Raw genomic sequence first — 16146 nt, 5'->3', positions numbered from 1 at the left:
TGCAGCGAGCCAAAGTTACTGGGCTCGCTGCAAGGATCAGGCACCAGTAATCTGTTGTCATTCAATTCAAGGTAATGGTGTGATTCATTTGGTAGCCTGTCAGTGGCATCATGTCCTCTTTACCCCCTCTAGTTGCTATATAGCTTGCAGTCACAGCAACTTAGCCGCCCTTATTGTTTACTATTGTTTGTATTGCTCCCTTGTTGTGGAGCACAATTACTCATTGCCATTTGCTGCGCATTCTGTAGCCGAGGCTCACACAAGATCACAAATCCTTTGGTGTACGGAAGGGCCTGCACTTCACCATGGCGTATTCCAGATTGGGTGCGCAAAATCTTTCCATGACAGTTGTGTTCTTGCACCAAGCATTGTTTATATACAAATGAAGTCCACCTCTGGTCTTCTTGCCAGCATCAGATGTCCTGTCTGCATGGTGCAGTGAGTGGCCTGCTAGTTCCACCACAGCAGCATCATCACGATCAGAATCAGGATGCAACTGTTCTTTGTGTCTCGCTGCGATGTTGCCCTTGGTTTTAGCCTTCCATCTTGTTGGAAAGGGATCATACATTTACAAGAAGGATGGACAGGAGTGATGGTTTGTGAAATGTAACTTTTAGCTTTACTTAGTTTGTAGCCCCACTCACTTCACCCACTTCTGTTTCTGCTTTCTCCACAACTGCTGGTGTGTTCCTCCTGATGATGATGATGATGATGAAGCTGTGAGCAGTCGGTTTTCCGGGTATGGGTCAGTCAGTCTTGAGCAGTTTTGAAAAGAACTCTTCCCAGGCATTAGTTATCACAAACAGAGATGCAAAATTCAGTGCATGTCTCCTCTGAAAGGGAAAATCCTCAGGATGTGCCATATAAGTAACAAACTGACACTTTGGAACAATTTTACCTGCCTACCTGGAGAATTCCTGCCAGTGCCCAGTACCAATGCCCAAAACTATTTGGCCCATGCTTTATTTGGCAGAGTAAAGTGTAGCTACTAGTGTTGCAAAATTCCCGGAATTTTCAAAGTTGGAAAATTTCCATGGGAATTTTCGGCAATTAACGGGAATTTTTTGGGAATTTTCGGGAATTTATATTCACTGCATTCACCCAGTCATATACTTGTATACACAATAAACATTTTGGTTTGTTATAAGCAGATATGCATGCAAACATGTTACATTATAATGAATTTCCAGAGAATTTTCAGGAATTTTCCCTAGCTGAGTCAAACTGTCGTGAATATTGGCATAACCAGGGGAGCACAGCTCCCCTGGTGGTGACATGAGCTCCCCTGGCTGGAAACATTGTGAAATTTTGGGGGAGCAGTGCGTGCTCGGTGCCGGCCAGCACCGCATGGTGTGCGTAGCCACCCGGTCAGGTCTGCCAGATCTGGTTGATTATTATTATCAGTTGATTATTGGCTGTGCAATGCCGCGATTCGCAGTTAATCGCGCTGCATGCATTAAACAATTTTGCAGAAGCAGGAGGACGGCATGATTTACGTCGTATCCACGTTCGCGCGCTGCGTGCATGACCGTGCATGTGCTTGTGCATGAGCACCCATACCGTACTGGAGCTCACCCCCTCGAACTGTGCCAGAGATATTTTAAGTTGATTTAATTAAACAGTCAAATGTTACTTAGGTGGTCCGTGGATTAATTTTTATCATGTGGACTGAAGTTTGCGTAGCCCATATAAATGCTCGGGAAATCTGTTGTTCAAATGAAATTAACCTGATCCAGGGCGTTTTATGTAAATATCCTACATTAAGATATTAATGGTATCACCCGTGTGCAACAAATTTTCTCTTTATAATAATCCTATGTCTGTTCTGTTGTAGGATATTAATGCAACGACTAGTGTTAGTAAGAGGTCTAGGCTATTAATTCAGGCATAGGACTGTGTGCAGTACTATTGTTAAGGTGTGCATATGAAGTGGTTCAAACTACCCATTAAAATGCATAGAAATGCAGGAAACTGAATCGTGATGCTGATGTGATGATCATCTGTCTCAGTGGAAGTGCTGTAGCCTAGTGGAGTATAGGCTACTGATTGATGATGATCAAATGTGCTCGAAATTATTTGCATATGTGAATCATGGTGGACAGTTGAATTTGCACTGAATCATGCTACATATTTGTTTCCACCAAAATGCAAAGTTAACTGTTTATATTTAAGTTTTATATTTAAGTTTTATTTCACACACTTGGGTATGGGGATGATGATTTTACAGTATGCTGGCATTGTGGCCTTTGGGTTACAGGTAAGTCCTGAGTTCAGGACATTGGGGTTTCAATTTCCAAAATGGTGATATTGATGTTGACATTCATTTTATTGATTATTATTTATTTTTGTCTCATTCACCTTAAGTTAACAACAACAAAAACGAAAATTTCCAAAATCCCAAGCTTAAATTTCCATGGAAACGTTTTAAAAACCTCATTCAAATTGATGACAAGAAAAAAAAACGAAAATTCCCCAAATTCCCAAGCCAAATTTTCCCGGGAATTTTCGGAAAAATAGGGGAAAAAAGTGACAGCAAAAATCTCCTGAAAATTTCCAATATTCCAGAGTGAAAATTCCCACGAGAATTTTCGGAGGCTTTCCGGGAAATTTACCGGAAACTTTTTACTTTATGTTTAGGACTGATGAGAGCAGTAGAAGACTGCCAGTGACTGAGTGGCTCCTAGGTCTGAATGTGTTTTGTTGTAAGAATATCTGTCAACGAATTGCTGAAAAAATAGCAAGAGGTTTGGTTAACTTTCCTGTGACTAGCCTTGCAGGAAAAAAAAGATGTCAGTATTAAAATAAAGCAAGTGCACACAATAAAATCTCAGAGCTTGTCAACACAGACATTCAAATTAAACATCTACATACAAATATAGCCTATTCCCACATGATGTAGAATCCAAACTTAAGGCTGTTCTGCATGATTGTATAAAAACCAACAAATGTCATCCTTAGAACTGGTCAGGTTGTCATGACAACGCCACTTCACTGTCTTTCCAACTTGTTTCTATAGTGGATCTCAGGATCTGGATCTCAGGGATGTGCTATAGACATTGTAAAAGGGCATGAAAGACTGTGTCCAGTTGCATGAGGACATATACACCTTGTTAGTGGTTATTTTATTCATTTACTATAGCTGCGCGGCACAGGGCTGCGAAAACTGAGAGGTTGTGGAGGAAGACGAAGAAGACAATTTTCATATCGTGTTCATAAGATCACTGACTCTTGAGAATTTGGATAAAACAGGTCTAAATTTTAAAAATAAAAAAAATCAAACAATAAGAAATGTATACTTATATGTTTATAGAAGAAGTTCTCAGCAATCAAGTAATGATTCGGTGCAACCTCCTGACTTTGTAATTTTTTCATAAAATATGTGTTTTTCAGGTCATTACTTAATTTTTGTCAACACAGTCAGACACAATAAAAAGCTAAATATTCCTATTTATTTGGTCTGATATAAATTTAGAGCATTTATAACCTTGTGTCTTCACCATAAGTACACAATAATGTTGTTAAATGTTGAATATTCCCTTTTAATCACTTTTTATGCTCTTTTACATGTGCACTTTGAAAACTCTTGCCTCATGTGAGCCTAATTATTTGAATTTAATATAAAAAATAACATTTTTGAATATCACTGAACGGATTCTTTGATTTATAGAAACAATTCCTTTAATAAAGCAGCTGTTTTCGAACAACAGGTTGCAAACATACTATTTTATAACAAAAAAAAAAAAAAAAAAGTTTAATCTGACAATGTTGACAGTCTGACTGTGGTGACAGAGTCCAAACAGTTGTGGCAGTGGCTTACTTACAACAACAGGAAAAAACTGAATTTTTCATCGCTCAAATCCATCCCTGCTAACCAACTTCATTTAACTATTTTGTACAACAAATAACAATTCATCATTTTAGATTTCTATCGAACAACAATAATGAATTTAACCAAATGTGAACTAGTAGGCTATTGTAACAACTCCTCCTTTCTCTTTCACTTAAATCACCAACAGTCTTTATCTTCTCTTCCTCTGTTCTCCTCTTCCAACTTTCCAACCCCTTCCTCAGATATTCCTCCTTTAACTCTAGATCACTACATATTTTTCCCCTTCGCTTTCTCTGATATTCCCTATTTCTTCTCCTTCATTCATCCACTACCAGGTCCTGCCTCACCATAATTTCCTAAAATGCATGCAACATTAGTGTTTCATCAGTAAATCATTAATTATATTAAATTATGCAAAATAATTTTTTGGAGTTAGTTAGATTTGTTAAAAATGTCAAATAATTTATGTAGGTCAGCAATAGAGAATGTGCAAATGTACACATAAACGATATCAATTTTGAATGAGTTAATAAGCAAAGTGAAGTTTAATTGAACTGAACTGAATATGTGTGTGTGTGTGTGTGTGTGTGCATACAGTATATTGCCAAAAGTATTCGCTCGTCTGCCTTCACACGCATATGAACGTGAGTGACATCCCATTCTTAAATCATAGGATTAAATATGATGTCGGTCCATCCTTTGCAGCTATAACAGCTTCAACTCTTCTAAGAAGGCTTTCCACAAAGTTTAGGAGTGTGTTTATGGGAATTTATGACCATTCTTCCAGAAGTGCATTTGTGAGATCAGAAACTGATGTTGGACGAGAAGGCCTGGCTCTCAGTCTCCGCTCTAATTCATCCCAAAAGTGTTCTGTTGGGTTCAGGTCAGGACTCTGTGCAGGCCAGTCAAGTTCATCCACACCAGACTCTGTCATCCATGTCTTTATGGACCTTGCTTTGTGCACTGGTGCACAGTCATGTTGGAACAGGAAGGGGCCGTCTCCAAACTGTTCCCTCAAAGTTGGGAGCATGGAATTGTCCAAAATGTCTTGGTGAGCTGAAGCATTAAGAGTTCCTTTCACTGGAACAAAGGGGCCGAGCCCAACTCCTGAAAAACAAGCCCACACCATAATCCCCCCCCCCCCCCCCCCCCCCCCCTCCATCAAACTTTACACTTCGCACAATGCAGTCAGACAAGTATCATTCTCCTGGCACCCGCCAAACCCAGACTCGTCCATCAGATTGCCTGACAGAGAAGCATGATTGCATTGCACTTGGTGGTGTAAGGCTTGGATGCAGCTGCTCGGCCATGGAAACCCATTCCATGAAGCTCTCTACACACTGTTCTTGAGCTAATCTGAAGATCACATGAAGTTTGGAGGTCTGTAGCTGTTGACTCTGCAGAAAGTTGGCGACCTCTGCGCACTATGCGTCTCAGCATCCGCTGACCCCGCTCTGTGATTTTATGTGGCCTAACACTTCGTGGCTGAGTTGCTGTCATTCACAATCGCTTCCACTTTGTTATAGTACCACCAACAGTTGATTGTGGAATATTTAGCAGTGAGGAAATTCCACGACTGGACTTATTGCACAGGTGGCATCCTATCACAGTACCATGCTGGAATTCACTGAGCTCCTGAGAGCGACCCATTCTTTCACAAATGTTTGTAGAAGTAGTCTGCATGCCTAGGTGCTTGATTTTATACACCTGTGGCCATGGAAGTGATTGGAACACCTGAATTCAATGATTTGCATAGTTGAGTGAATACTTTTGGCAATATAGTGTATATACATCATTGGCACCCATCTACCAAGCATCAGTGATATCGGGGAAGTGAGGTGCCTGCACAGAGCCAAAAGGATCCTAAAAGACAACACCCACCCCAGCCACAGCCTGTTCACCCTGCTTCCATCAGGCAAAAGATACAGAAGTATTCGCTGCCGTACCACCAGACTACAGAGCAGCTTCTTCCCTCAGGCTGTGAGACTACTAAATGCACCATCTGCACTCCTCCATGTTTAATAATTTTATTTTCTATACAATCAATTAATCAATCAAGAGGGAACCACACTTTAATTTCATTATTCAACCTGTTGTATAATGACAAATAAACTTCCTTGTATCCTTGTATCCTTGTATCCACGCACACGCACACACACACACACACACACACACACACACACACACACACACACACACACACACACACATCACACCAAGGAAATGTGGCCTATATGACATGTGTAGAAGAAATAATTATGTAAATTGTTAATAAAGATGTTAAATAAACAATATTACACACAAATTACTATTAATGCTGTTTATTGTAATCATAAATTAAATTTCAGCCTCCACTGAGGATGATTTGTCAACACTATCATACAATGTGTCAACACTGTCAGACAGAGAATCTGACAGTGTTGACGTCTGACAGTGTTGACAAAAACACACTTTTTTGGATGCCATGCACAAATTCTACACAGGAGCCATTTTCTTTTCGCACTGTAGCTAGCTAGCTACAACTCCTTCTTAAACTGCCTGAATTTCTACATATACAAAAGTGACAGTGTTGACACATCATGGTTGTAACACCAGCAATATCAATAAATATGTGAAAATTACTGAAAAAATAGCAAACTTACAGGAGCTTGTGTGGTCTTGCCTAATTCAGTGGATGTAGCAGAGTGGAAAGTGGTCCTCAGGAATATGGCTGACCATGTAGTTATTCATAAATATCTGATTGTGTTGACAAAAACCTGGGACACATTTTTGGCAAGCATGAATTTAAAGTAAATATAATTAAAAATCAATGGATTTTAGTTTTAAATGCTCTTTTCAAATCACTCTTTCATCTCATATCATTTCACAGTTTCATATTAAATTGAAATGATAAGATCTTGTCAGAGGACACATGCTTTTATGGGTACTGGCCTTATACATAATCAAATAATTAATACAATTATAAACAAACATATGAAAAAAGTGCTATATTTGTGCAGAACATCCTCAGATGATCAACCCTGATTATTTAAAATAACAAAATGTGATTCATTTTCAAAGGAATTGGCACTATTCTTAGTCGAACATGTTTTTGCCAAAGTCTCAAGAATCAGTGAGATGTAAACCAAAATTTTGAAAAATACTGGAATAAATTGGTTTGCTTTTCACATAAATGTTCCTACATCAAGGCTACGCATAGGAATTCGTATTTTCTTGAACAAATTACTGTGTGAAATTAAGTTTAACACACGTCGCGTGTGACGTCATCCACTCCGCTGTTGATAAACTCTCAACACAGCATCCCGAGGCGCTTGTGTGGATCTCCGGGGACTTCAATAATGTGACCCTAGACAATACACTTCCTGCTTTTTTCCAGTATGTGGACTGTAACACCAGGGGAAATAAGACTATTGACCTGCTGTATGCAAATGTAAAGGACGCATACAGGGCCACCCCACTGCCTGCACTGGGAAAAGCTGACCATAATCTTGTTCTGCTTCAGCCTCACTACAAACCAAAGGTGAGGAGGCTACCCACAACCACACGGTCATTCAGGAAGTGGTCTCCTGAGGCAGAGCACGCTCTGAGAGACTGCTTTGGCACTACTGACTGGGATGTACTGCAGGGGTCACACAGCGGGAACATCGAGGGGGTTGTAGACTGCACCACTGACTACATTAACTTCTGTATGGACGCTGTTGTTCCTGTAAGAACGGTGCGCTGCTATGCGAACAACAAGCCCTGGATCACCAGTCACATTAAAGGCCTCCTGAACCAGAAGAAGAAGGCCTTCAAAGACGGTGATCAGCAGGAGCTGAAACGCGTGCAGCGGGAACTCAGAGTCCAGCTCAGGGAGGCAAAGGAGCAATACAGAAGGAAGTTGGAGCAGAAGATGCAGAACAACAGCATGAAGGAGGTGTGGGATGGGATGAAGATCATCACCGGCTGCAGATCCAGGCAGGGGGCCACCATTGAGGGGGATGGGGGGAGGGCGAACGAGTTGAACAACTTTTTCAACAGGTTTGACCACCCCATCTCACTCTCACCTCTGATCAACCTGCCCCCCACACCCTCATCTGCTCCCCTCCCTCCGCTACAAGTGGACAGATGCAATGAGGAGACCCCCTCCCTGCCTACAATCACAGCAGCCCAGATGTGTGGAGAGCTGAGGAGGCTTCGCCCCGGCAAAGCTGCAGGTCCAGATGGAGTATCCCCACGACTGCTGAAGGCCTGCGTGTCAGAGCTGGGAGACCCTCTGCAGCACATCTTCAATCTGAGCCTGGAGCAGGGGAGGGTCCCACTGCGGTGGAAAACATCATGCATCAAGCCACGTCCTGCAGAGCTGAATGACTTCAGGCCGGTCGCCCTGACGTCACATGTGATGAAGACCATGGAGCAGCTGCTGCTACACCATCTGAGACCGCAGGTGAGCCATGCCCTCGACCCTCTGCAGTTTGCGTACCAGGAGAAGGTGGGAGTGGAGGACGCCATTGTCTACATGCTACACCGATCCCTCTCTCACCTGGACAGGGGCAGTGGTGCTGTGAGAATTACATTTCTGGATTTCTCCAGCGCCTTCAATACCATCCAGCCCCAGCTGCTCGGTCACAAACTGACTGTCATGGGAGTAGGCTCACACCTGACGGCATGGATCATGGACTATCTGACAGGCAGACCTCAGTATGTGCGACTGGGGGACTGCAGGTCAGACACTGTGATCAGCAGCACAGGAGCGCCGCAGGGGACTGTACTCTCTCCAGTCCTGTTCACCCTGTATACGTCGGACTTCCAGTACAGCTCGGAGTCCTGCCACATGCAGAAGTTCGCGGACGACACGGCCATCGTGGGATGTATCAGCGGTGGACAGGAGGAGGAGTACAGGAAACTCATCCAGGACTTCGTAGCATGGTGCGGTTCCAACCACCTCCACCTGAACACCTCCAAGACAAAAGAAATGGTGGTGGACTTCAGGAGGACCAGGCCTCACCCGGAGCCCATAAGCATCAACGGTGCCTGTGTGGAAATGGTGCAGACCTATAAATACCTGGGAGTGCAGCTGGATGATAGACTGGACTGGACAGCCAACACTGAGGCTCTGTGCAGGAAAGGATAGAGCTGACTGTACTTCCTCAGGAGGCTGGCGTCCTTCAACATCTGCAAAAAACTGCTGCTGATGTTCTACCAGTCTGTTGTGGCGAGCGCCCTCTTCTATGCGCTGGTGTGCTGGGGAGGCAGCATCAAGAAGAGGGACTCCTCACGACTGGACAAACTGGTGAGGAAAGCGGGCTCTGTTGTGGGCACACAACTTGAGAGCCTGACATCTGTGGCAGAGCAACGGGCGCTGAGCAGGCTCCTGTCAATCATGGACAATCCACTGCATCCACTGCACAGCACCATCACCAGGCAGAGGAGCAGCTTCAGTGACAGGCTGCTGTCACTGTCCTGCTCCACCGACAGACTGAGGAAATCATTCCTCCCCCACGCCATGCGGCTTTTTAACTCCACCCGGAGGAAATAACTCATTATACACATACTGCACTACTGGTAGATAACACGTAAAGACTGGAGGGGAAGGGGTGATTCCATGAGGCTGGATCAAGTCTGACAGTTCCTGAATTCCCAGTACCGGGCGTCAGGTTCTGTTGACGGTCTTGGTCTCATAGTTTCACACTAACTCTGAACCTCGGTCGGAGCGTGTGTTCCTCAGGTTAGGTTATTTTCCACTGCTGTTTAAATTATTAATACTTCTGTTTAAATTGTTCATATTTCTATTTTTTTTTTTATAATCCTTGTTTATAGTGTTTATATTGCTTACTGCTAATTATCATGTGTATACTGTATATTTCTTCTAAATTTGCACATTGACCTACCTCTATGCACATTTTACACACCCATGCACACGTTTTTTTCTGGTTTTTTTTGTTGCACATTGCTTTTTGCACACTGGGTTGTACTCAGATCTTATTCTTTATTTTTTTTTTTTATCTTTTTTTATTTTATTTAATCTGTAATCTGTGGATACTGCTGAAAAACTGCAAATTTCCTGCGGGATGAATAAAGTATCTATCTATCTATCTATCTATCTATCTATCTATCTATCTATCTATCTATCTATCTATCTATCTATTTAACACAGTAAGTTTAGAGTGTTGAAATGGTTTCTATCTTATATAGTGGTATGGTTGGATGGAGGTATGGTTGACTAGGGTTTTTGTAGCACAATTAAAAGAAAGAAAAAAAAGAAGGGACAAAAATGTAAAAAATCAACATCAAATCTAATGCTTTGGCTGCACTGAACAAGTAACATATGCAAACCATTCGCGGAGCACATGTTGCAACACTACACTCCCATAACAATCCGTGAACCAACTGGCTCCACCAGGCAGGAGAGCAGCGTGTAAGTAGTTTGTATGCACCATGGCGATCCACTTTACAAAGGTAGAAATAGACCAGTCTTTGACCAGTTTTGTTTTTGACTTATCACACAACGCTACACTGTATGTGTGCTGCAGGTGGAGCCTATAAAAAGATACAACCAGTCCACATATTATTATTGTGTTCAGTGTAGCCAAGGCGTAAGACCACAAGTGTTAATAACAACTGGGAAAGTAAAAGAATTTATAAAAAATAAGGAAAGAAGAAATATTAAGTGTGGGAGCTAAAATGACAGAAGAATATAGAGTCGCACTACAACTGCATGACTGATTAGCCCACTCTTCAGAAACTTTTTCATTTGACGATACTTGTTATTCTCATCTCTGAGCTGTGCTGGCAAGAACTGCAACTTGTCACACTCTATACCAAAAAAATCTGTCAAACCAAAAGAGATTTTTCAATAAGGCACTTTACAGTTCTCCAGAGCAGAGCCTCTACAGTCATACAGTACTTAGAGGTCTTGATTGTGTAAACATTTATGGATTCATCTATATTTTATTATGTTTTATTATAAATAATTCTTGAATGTTTTCTGCTACTAGAATGAGCTTAAGATTGTTTGGGTCACTTTAAAAACAAAAAGCATTAATAATTTAAATTGTGGGAAAATAAATTGGTCAGTTGAGCTTAAAGACAGACATATAGCCTAAAGTAAATGTCATAACACACAAATGTAGATTGTTTGGTTTGTAAAATACTGGAGAGTCCTTGTGGTGACAACTATATATTTCTAGTCAGGGGGTTGGGCATTCAGTACCCTGGCTATTCTAGTTTTACAGGCAAGACAGGATACAAACCACCACCTCTGGGCATATAACAATAAAGCAGTGCAATGAATTGCTACACTACTATTAAATCAGTTTTGGAATTAATAGGAAGTACTGTATTACTTCCCACTGAGCATGATGGCTGGATGGATGGCTACATGCAGGAAGCAACCACAATCAATGCCAACCCAAACCTTTTCACATTATATTATGGCATGATAAGTTTGTCTGGCACATCTTTGTAAAACCATATGAACTGAGATCAGAAAGATTACTGATATTTGATATCTGGTAATGGTTTTACAAAATTATGTAGCTACCTTTTTTTTCTGGATATTTACATGGTATATTTACATGTTTGCATTATTTGACGCCGTTATACCAGCATATTCTCCATGTATAAATTTGTTCTGGAACTTTTTGAATAAAGAGCCCAGTACTAACTGTGTCCTACTCACATGCCATTGACAACTCCGTCTGGGTTGAGCATGGGGATGATTTTGAAAACAAAGGCTTCCCTCAAACTCTGTGCCACTGGATTGTTGCTGCACAGAAACTCCAGGGTGCCCTTCATCACCCAACTGGCATTTGACTCGCCTGGATGGACTCGCCCTGTCAACACAATACAAGGCCGATTACCTGGAGAAAAAGAGACAGAGACAAAAAGAAAGATCATGTTTATTTCCATCGAGCTGTGAACCCAAGGCAGAGACAATTACTTGGAGAAATACGACAAAGAGAAGTAAGGACAAAGAGATATAGTACACATAAATGATTATGTAAGATTCTATGTTGTATTCAATTTCAGTTCAATTCAATTTTATTTGTATAGCGTCAAATCATTAAAAAAAAAAAAAAAGTAATCTCAAGGCACTTTACAGAAACACAACAGATGTTGGGATAATCTATGGACCAAAATCTCCCCCAAGAACAAGCACAAGGCGATAGTGGTTAGGAAAAAAACCCTTTTAACAGGTCCAAAAAACTTGGGGCAGAACCAAGATACCTGTTGAAAGGTATGGAGATTTAGTGTGAGGCCCTTTTATCCTCATATTGAGTCTCCATACATGGCTCAAATTAAACTGTGCAGCCCACAACACAGATTTTATTGACAATTTTAATCTCTTCTGGAGATCCAGAAGAGGTAGAAGATCCTTCCACCCTGATAAAAGCCACCCAAATGGCCTTGGTTCACGCTATCTAACTGATAATATTTTCTACTCTATTTGTACATCTTCCTCACACTCACTGCCTGATGTCACCTGTCCGCACCTGGTTGCTTCCAGTCATCACAAGCTAAACTTACCCCTCCTTACACGTCTTACTAGCTCCTTCCTGTGCAGGATGAACTTCCTACTACTATTCCTTTATTACAACTCTCTTCAAAAAACCCAGAGATCCAGTCTTAGACCAATCAGATCCATCCATCAGCAATTTGATATCTGTGCCCAGAATGTCTAATTCATTAGAATCCCTAAGTGCTAAGTCTGCCTTGTTTAATGTGAGGTCACTGACCTAAAATTTTATTGTTTAATTTAATTGTTTAATTTTTGACAGAGACTTGTTAAAGGTTGGTGATTATAGTCCGCTGAACGAGCTGTGCCCCCCAAACTATGAGTTTTTAGCTCTCCATGAGTGACTGGTCATGGTGGAGGCCTCACTGTCGCTTTAAAAACTCAGTAAAAATCCAGCTGCATCATTATTAACACCTTTTCAAGTTTTGAAGTTTAAATGCTGAAAATTATAAGGGACACGCCAGTGTTGTGTATTGGCATCTACCGACCCCCAAGGAAAATCCAGTGTTTCTAGCAGAATTTTCTGAATTTTTATCATCTATTATTTTAGAATATGATAAAATGATCATGGTTAGGGATTTTAACCTACACATTGGTAACACACCGGATTTTTTACTGCAGTTAAGTTTTTAAATCTTACTTAGTCTTACTTAGACTTTTATTTATTTATTTATTTTTATTTATTTGTTTTTATTTGATATGGACATCACAAATACATTGAGACTATACCAGTGGACAGACCAGATGCTTTTGCTTGGGTGATTGTAGCACACGTACTAATTTTCAACACCAGTCCATAGGCGGCTTTTCTGAAAATACAGAGCATATGATCAACAATGATAAAACATACAGAATTTATGTTCGCAGCAGTGATATTAGTAACAATAATAAACTAAGTCCATATTTATACATGTGAACACTGTTGTTTTGCTTTTAACCATGCTTTTGGTCCTCTGTTAAAAGCATTTGTATCAGTCTCCAGTTTCAGGTGAGTGGGTAGTGTTCCATAGGTTAACGCCTTTTACTGAGAAGGCAGACTGTCCAAATGATGTTGTACACCTGGGAACAATGCAGTCACCATTATAGGAGGCCCATGTGTTTATTTGGCTTGAGCTCTGATGTCTTTTTATCAGTGCAGAGAACAGGGGTGATACATAGTTATGAAGACATTTAAAAACTAGTCTGATATTAATGTAAATTATGAAGTTTTCAAATGCAAGAAGGTTGTGTTTTCTCAGGATGCCGCAGTGGTGCCATCTCATTGGTTTTTGGTCCATAAGTTTTATTGCTTGCTTATATATTGCTACTACGGGTTTCAGAATGACTTGAGAGGCTTGTGACCATGATGTGATACAGTATGACAAATGGGAGAGAATCATAGCATGCATGTAGAGTTGTGCAGCTTTGCATGACAGGTCTCTTCGGATAAAACGAAAACAGCTGAGGTTTGGTTTAACCTTCTTGCAGATGTACTATACTTGTTTATCAAATTTTAAGTTCTTATCTAATATAATCTCCAAGTATTTGACCTCATTCACCTCAGTAAGTATTTCATTTTTAATCTTCACCTCAAAGAAATCGTTCACAGGCTTATTGCGGATAGAAATACACATAGAAACAGTTTTCTTGACGTTCAGGGTTAAATGAGACAACTCAAGCCAATTAGTGACTTTCTCAAGTGCTTGCGTCAGGTGGTCAGCTGCTTTGCTAGCTGTTTTAGCTGATGCATAGATGACAGTATCATCAGCATACATCCTGCAGCTGATACCTGGACAACTTAGCGGCAGGTCATTAATGTACATAGTGAACAACAGTGGTCCAAGTATGGACCCCTGTGGTACTCCCATGCTGTTGGTGAGAAGTTGGGATTTCTCCCCATTTACTTTGACACATTGTTGTCTTTCCTCCAGATATGATTTAAACCACTGAATGGCATCTATAGACATTTTAAAACATTTTAGCTTGGCCAGGAGGACACTGTGGTCGACAGTGTCAAAAGTCTTTTTGAGGTCCAGGAACACTGTCGACCACGACATGGTTATTTTAGGGTGTTTTTGTTTTTTTGAATCTGTTAATCTATTGATCTGCTGCCACAGTTTAGAACTGCTGCCATTAGCCTCTTCAGTTAGCTTGAGGAAGTAGTTACTCTTGGCCTTCCGTAGCTCAGACACCACTTTGTTCCTCAGACTGGTGAAGGTAAGGTGGTCAGTATTGTTTTTCGTCACTAACGACCTTTTGAGGGCAAGATCTCTCTTTTTGATGAGTTGGTGGATATCATTATTAAACCATGGCAGGGTGGATTTCTTCGGTCTGCTTTTCCATGTTTTTGTATGTTTACTTATTAAATTACCTAAAGTTGAGGTGAAATTGTTTACACTGTGCTTCAGGGTTGACTCTTTAGTTATGGTTTCCCAGTTTACTTGTGATAAATCATATTCGAAATCTGCCATTTTTGACTTAGGAATTCCTGTTGTCTTTTGATTTTCAGTTTTTCTATGGTGAACTAAGTGTCTTTTTGTTAGCTTTCTTACAATTAGTATCATATTATGATCTGAGAGACCAGTGATTAGATTGTACATTTTTACTGCTCTCTCTGGCCTGTTTGTGAAAATCAAATCAATGAGTGTCTCACTCTTTCTTGTAATACACGTATGTTTATCAGTCAGCTGTTTGTATTTAAATTTCTCCATAAGTGGTTTCAATTTAATCTGGTTCAACATGTCTCCAGCTCAACTCATAGTTAAGGCCATACTTTACTAGATAGATTTGATATTTACTCTTGGTCTGGACCTAAATAATGTATCCATGATGGACCTCTCCATCTCTGACCACCAGTGCATTCTATTTGATACTCAGTTACAGTTTTCTCAAAAGACATGTAAACCTTTAACCTAGTTCCGGGCAGTTACTGAACACAAAGCTGATGAATTCTGCATCATTTTTAACAAGGAAAAACACAATTTTGATTTAATTCTTATATAAATAACTAGATAAAACAATTAAATCAAATTTGTCGGAAGACACTGGATGCAGTTCCCCCAGTTAGACCATTTTAGACCAAAACTAACATGGAAGTCATGTCTTTACCATGGATCAATGTGGACATTCAAAACGTCAGACAATGCGATAGAACTGAATGTAAATGAAAAACTACACAACTCCATGTCCACTACCTACAAATGAAGGATCAGCTGCTTACTTACAATGAAAATGTAAAACAAGCAAAAAGTTTAGAAAAGTGATGGGGGAAATAGGCCCTACCTTTCTTCAGATTCTAAACAACTCCCTTTGCTTGGGATGTGTCCCAGATTATTTTAAAATGGTCTGTACACAGACACTGCTTAAAGGACCTGGCCTTCACCCAACTGTTTAAAAAAAAAAACAAAAAAAAAAACTTTACACCGATCTCAAAATTGCCCTACTTCTCCAAAATCCTTGCGAAAATTAGAACAGCTCTTGGGAGTGCTCAACAAAAAAGACATTTTTGAGAAATTTCAATTCAGATTTCACAAATTACAAAGTACAGAAATACCTCTTCTAAGGGTTACAAATGACTTTTATGCACATCATACGCAGTTATCTATCCATTAAGCCATCTGACAACAACAGACTAGCAAGACTACAGTTCTGCATAGTTGAGGTGAGAGACTGGATGTCTCAAAACTTTCTGCAGCAAAACTCACTGCCACTGTCCCCTCATCCCATATATTAAGGATACTGCTAAAAACCTGGGCCCTATCTTTGACAGAGAACTCAATTTTGCCCAAAACACACAAAAAAATGGTGCAATCATGTTTTTTCCAACTCAGGAATGTTTCAA

At 40.5% G+C, this 16146-nt stretch overlaps 1 protein-coding gene across 1 annotated transcript in view; it reads right to left on the bottom strand.

Annotated features, from left to right (window-relative positions):
• agbl1 (AGBL carboxypeptidase 1) overlaps window positions 1–16146 on the bottom strand; it is a gene marked incomplete at its 5' end in the record, with an annotated part of 188366 nt that overhangs the window by 59252 nt on the left and 112968 nt on the right. The window contains one exon of the mRNA XM_030053330.1: window positions 11490–11670. Within this exon, the coding sequence (XP_029909190.1) occupies window positions 11490–11670 (181 nt within the window). The remainder of the gene's footprint in view (window positions 1–11489; window positions 11671–16146) is intronic.

Source organism: Myripristis murdjan, chromosome 6, assembly GCF_902150065.1.
Source record: "Myripristis murdjan chromosome 6, fMyrMur1.1, whole genome shotgun sequence".
Taxonomy (NCBI): domain Eukaryota; kingdom Metazoa; phylum Chordata; class Actinopteri; order Holocentriformes; family Holocentridae; genus Myripristis; species Myripristis murdjan.
Note: the sequence above shows the minus strand (reverse complement) of the source record. Positions and strands in the feature narration are given on the sequence as shown.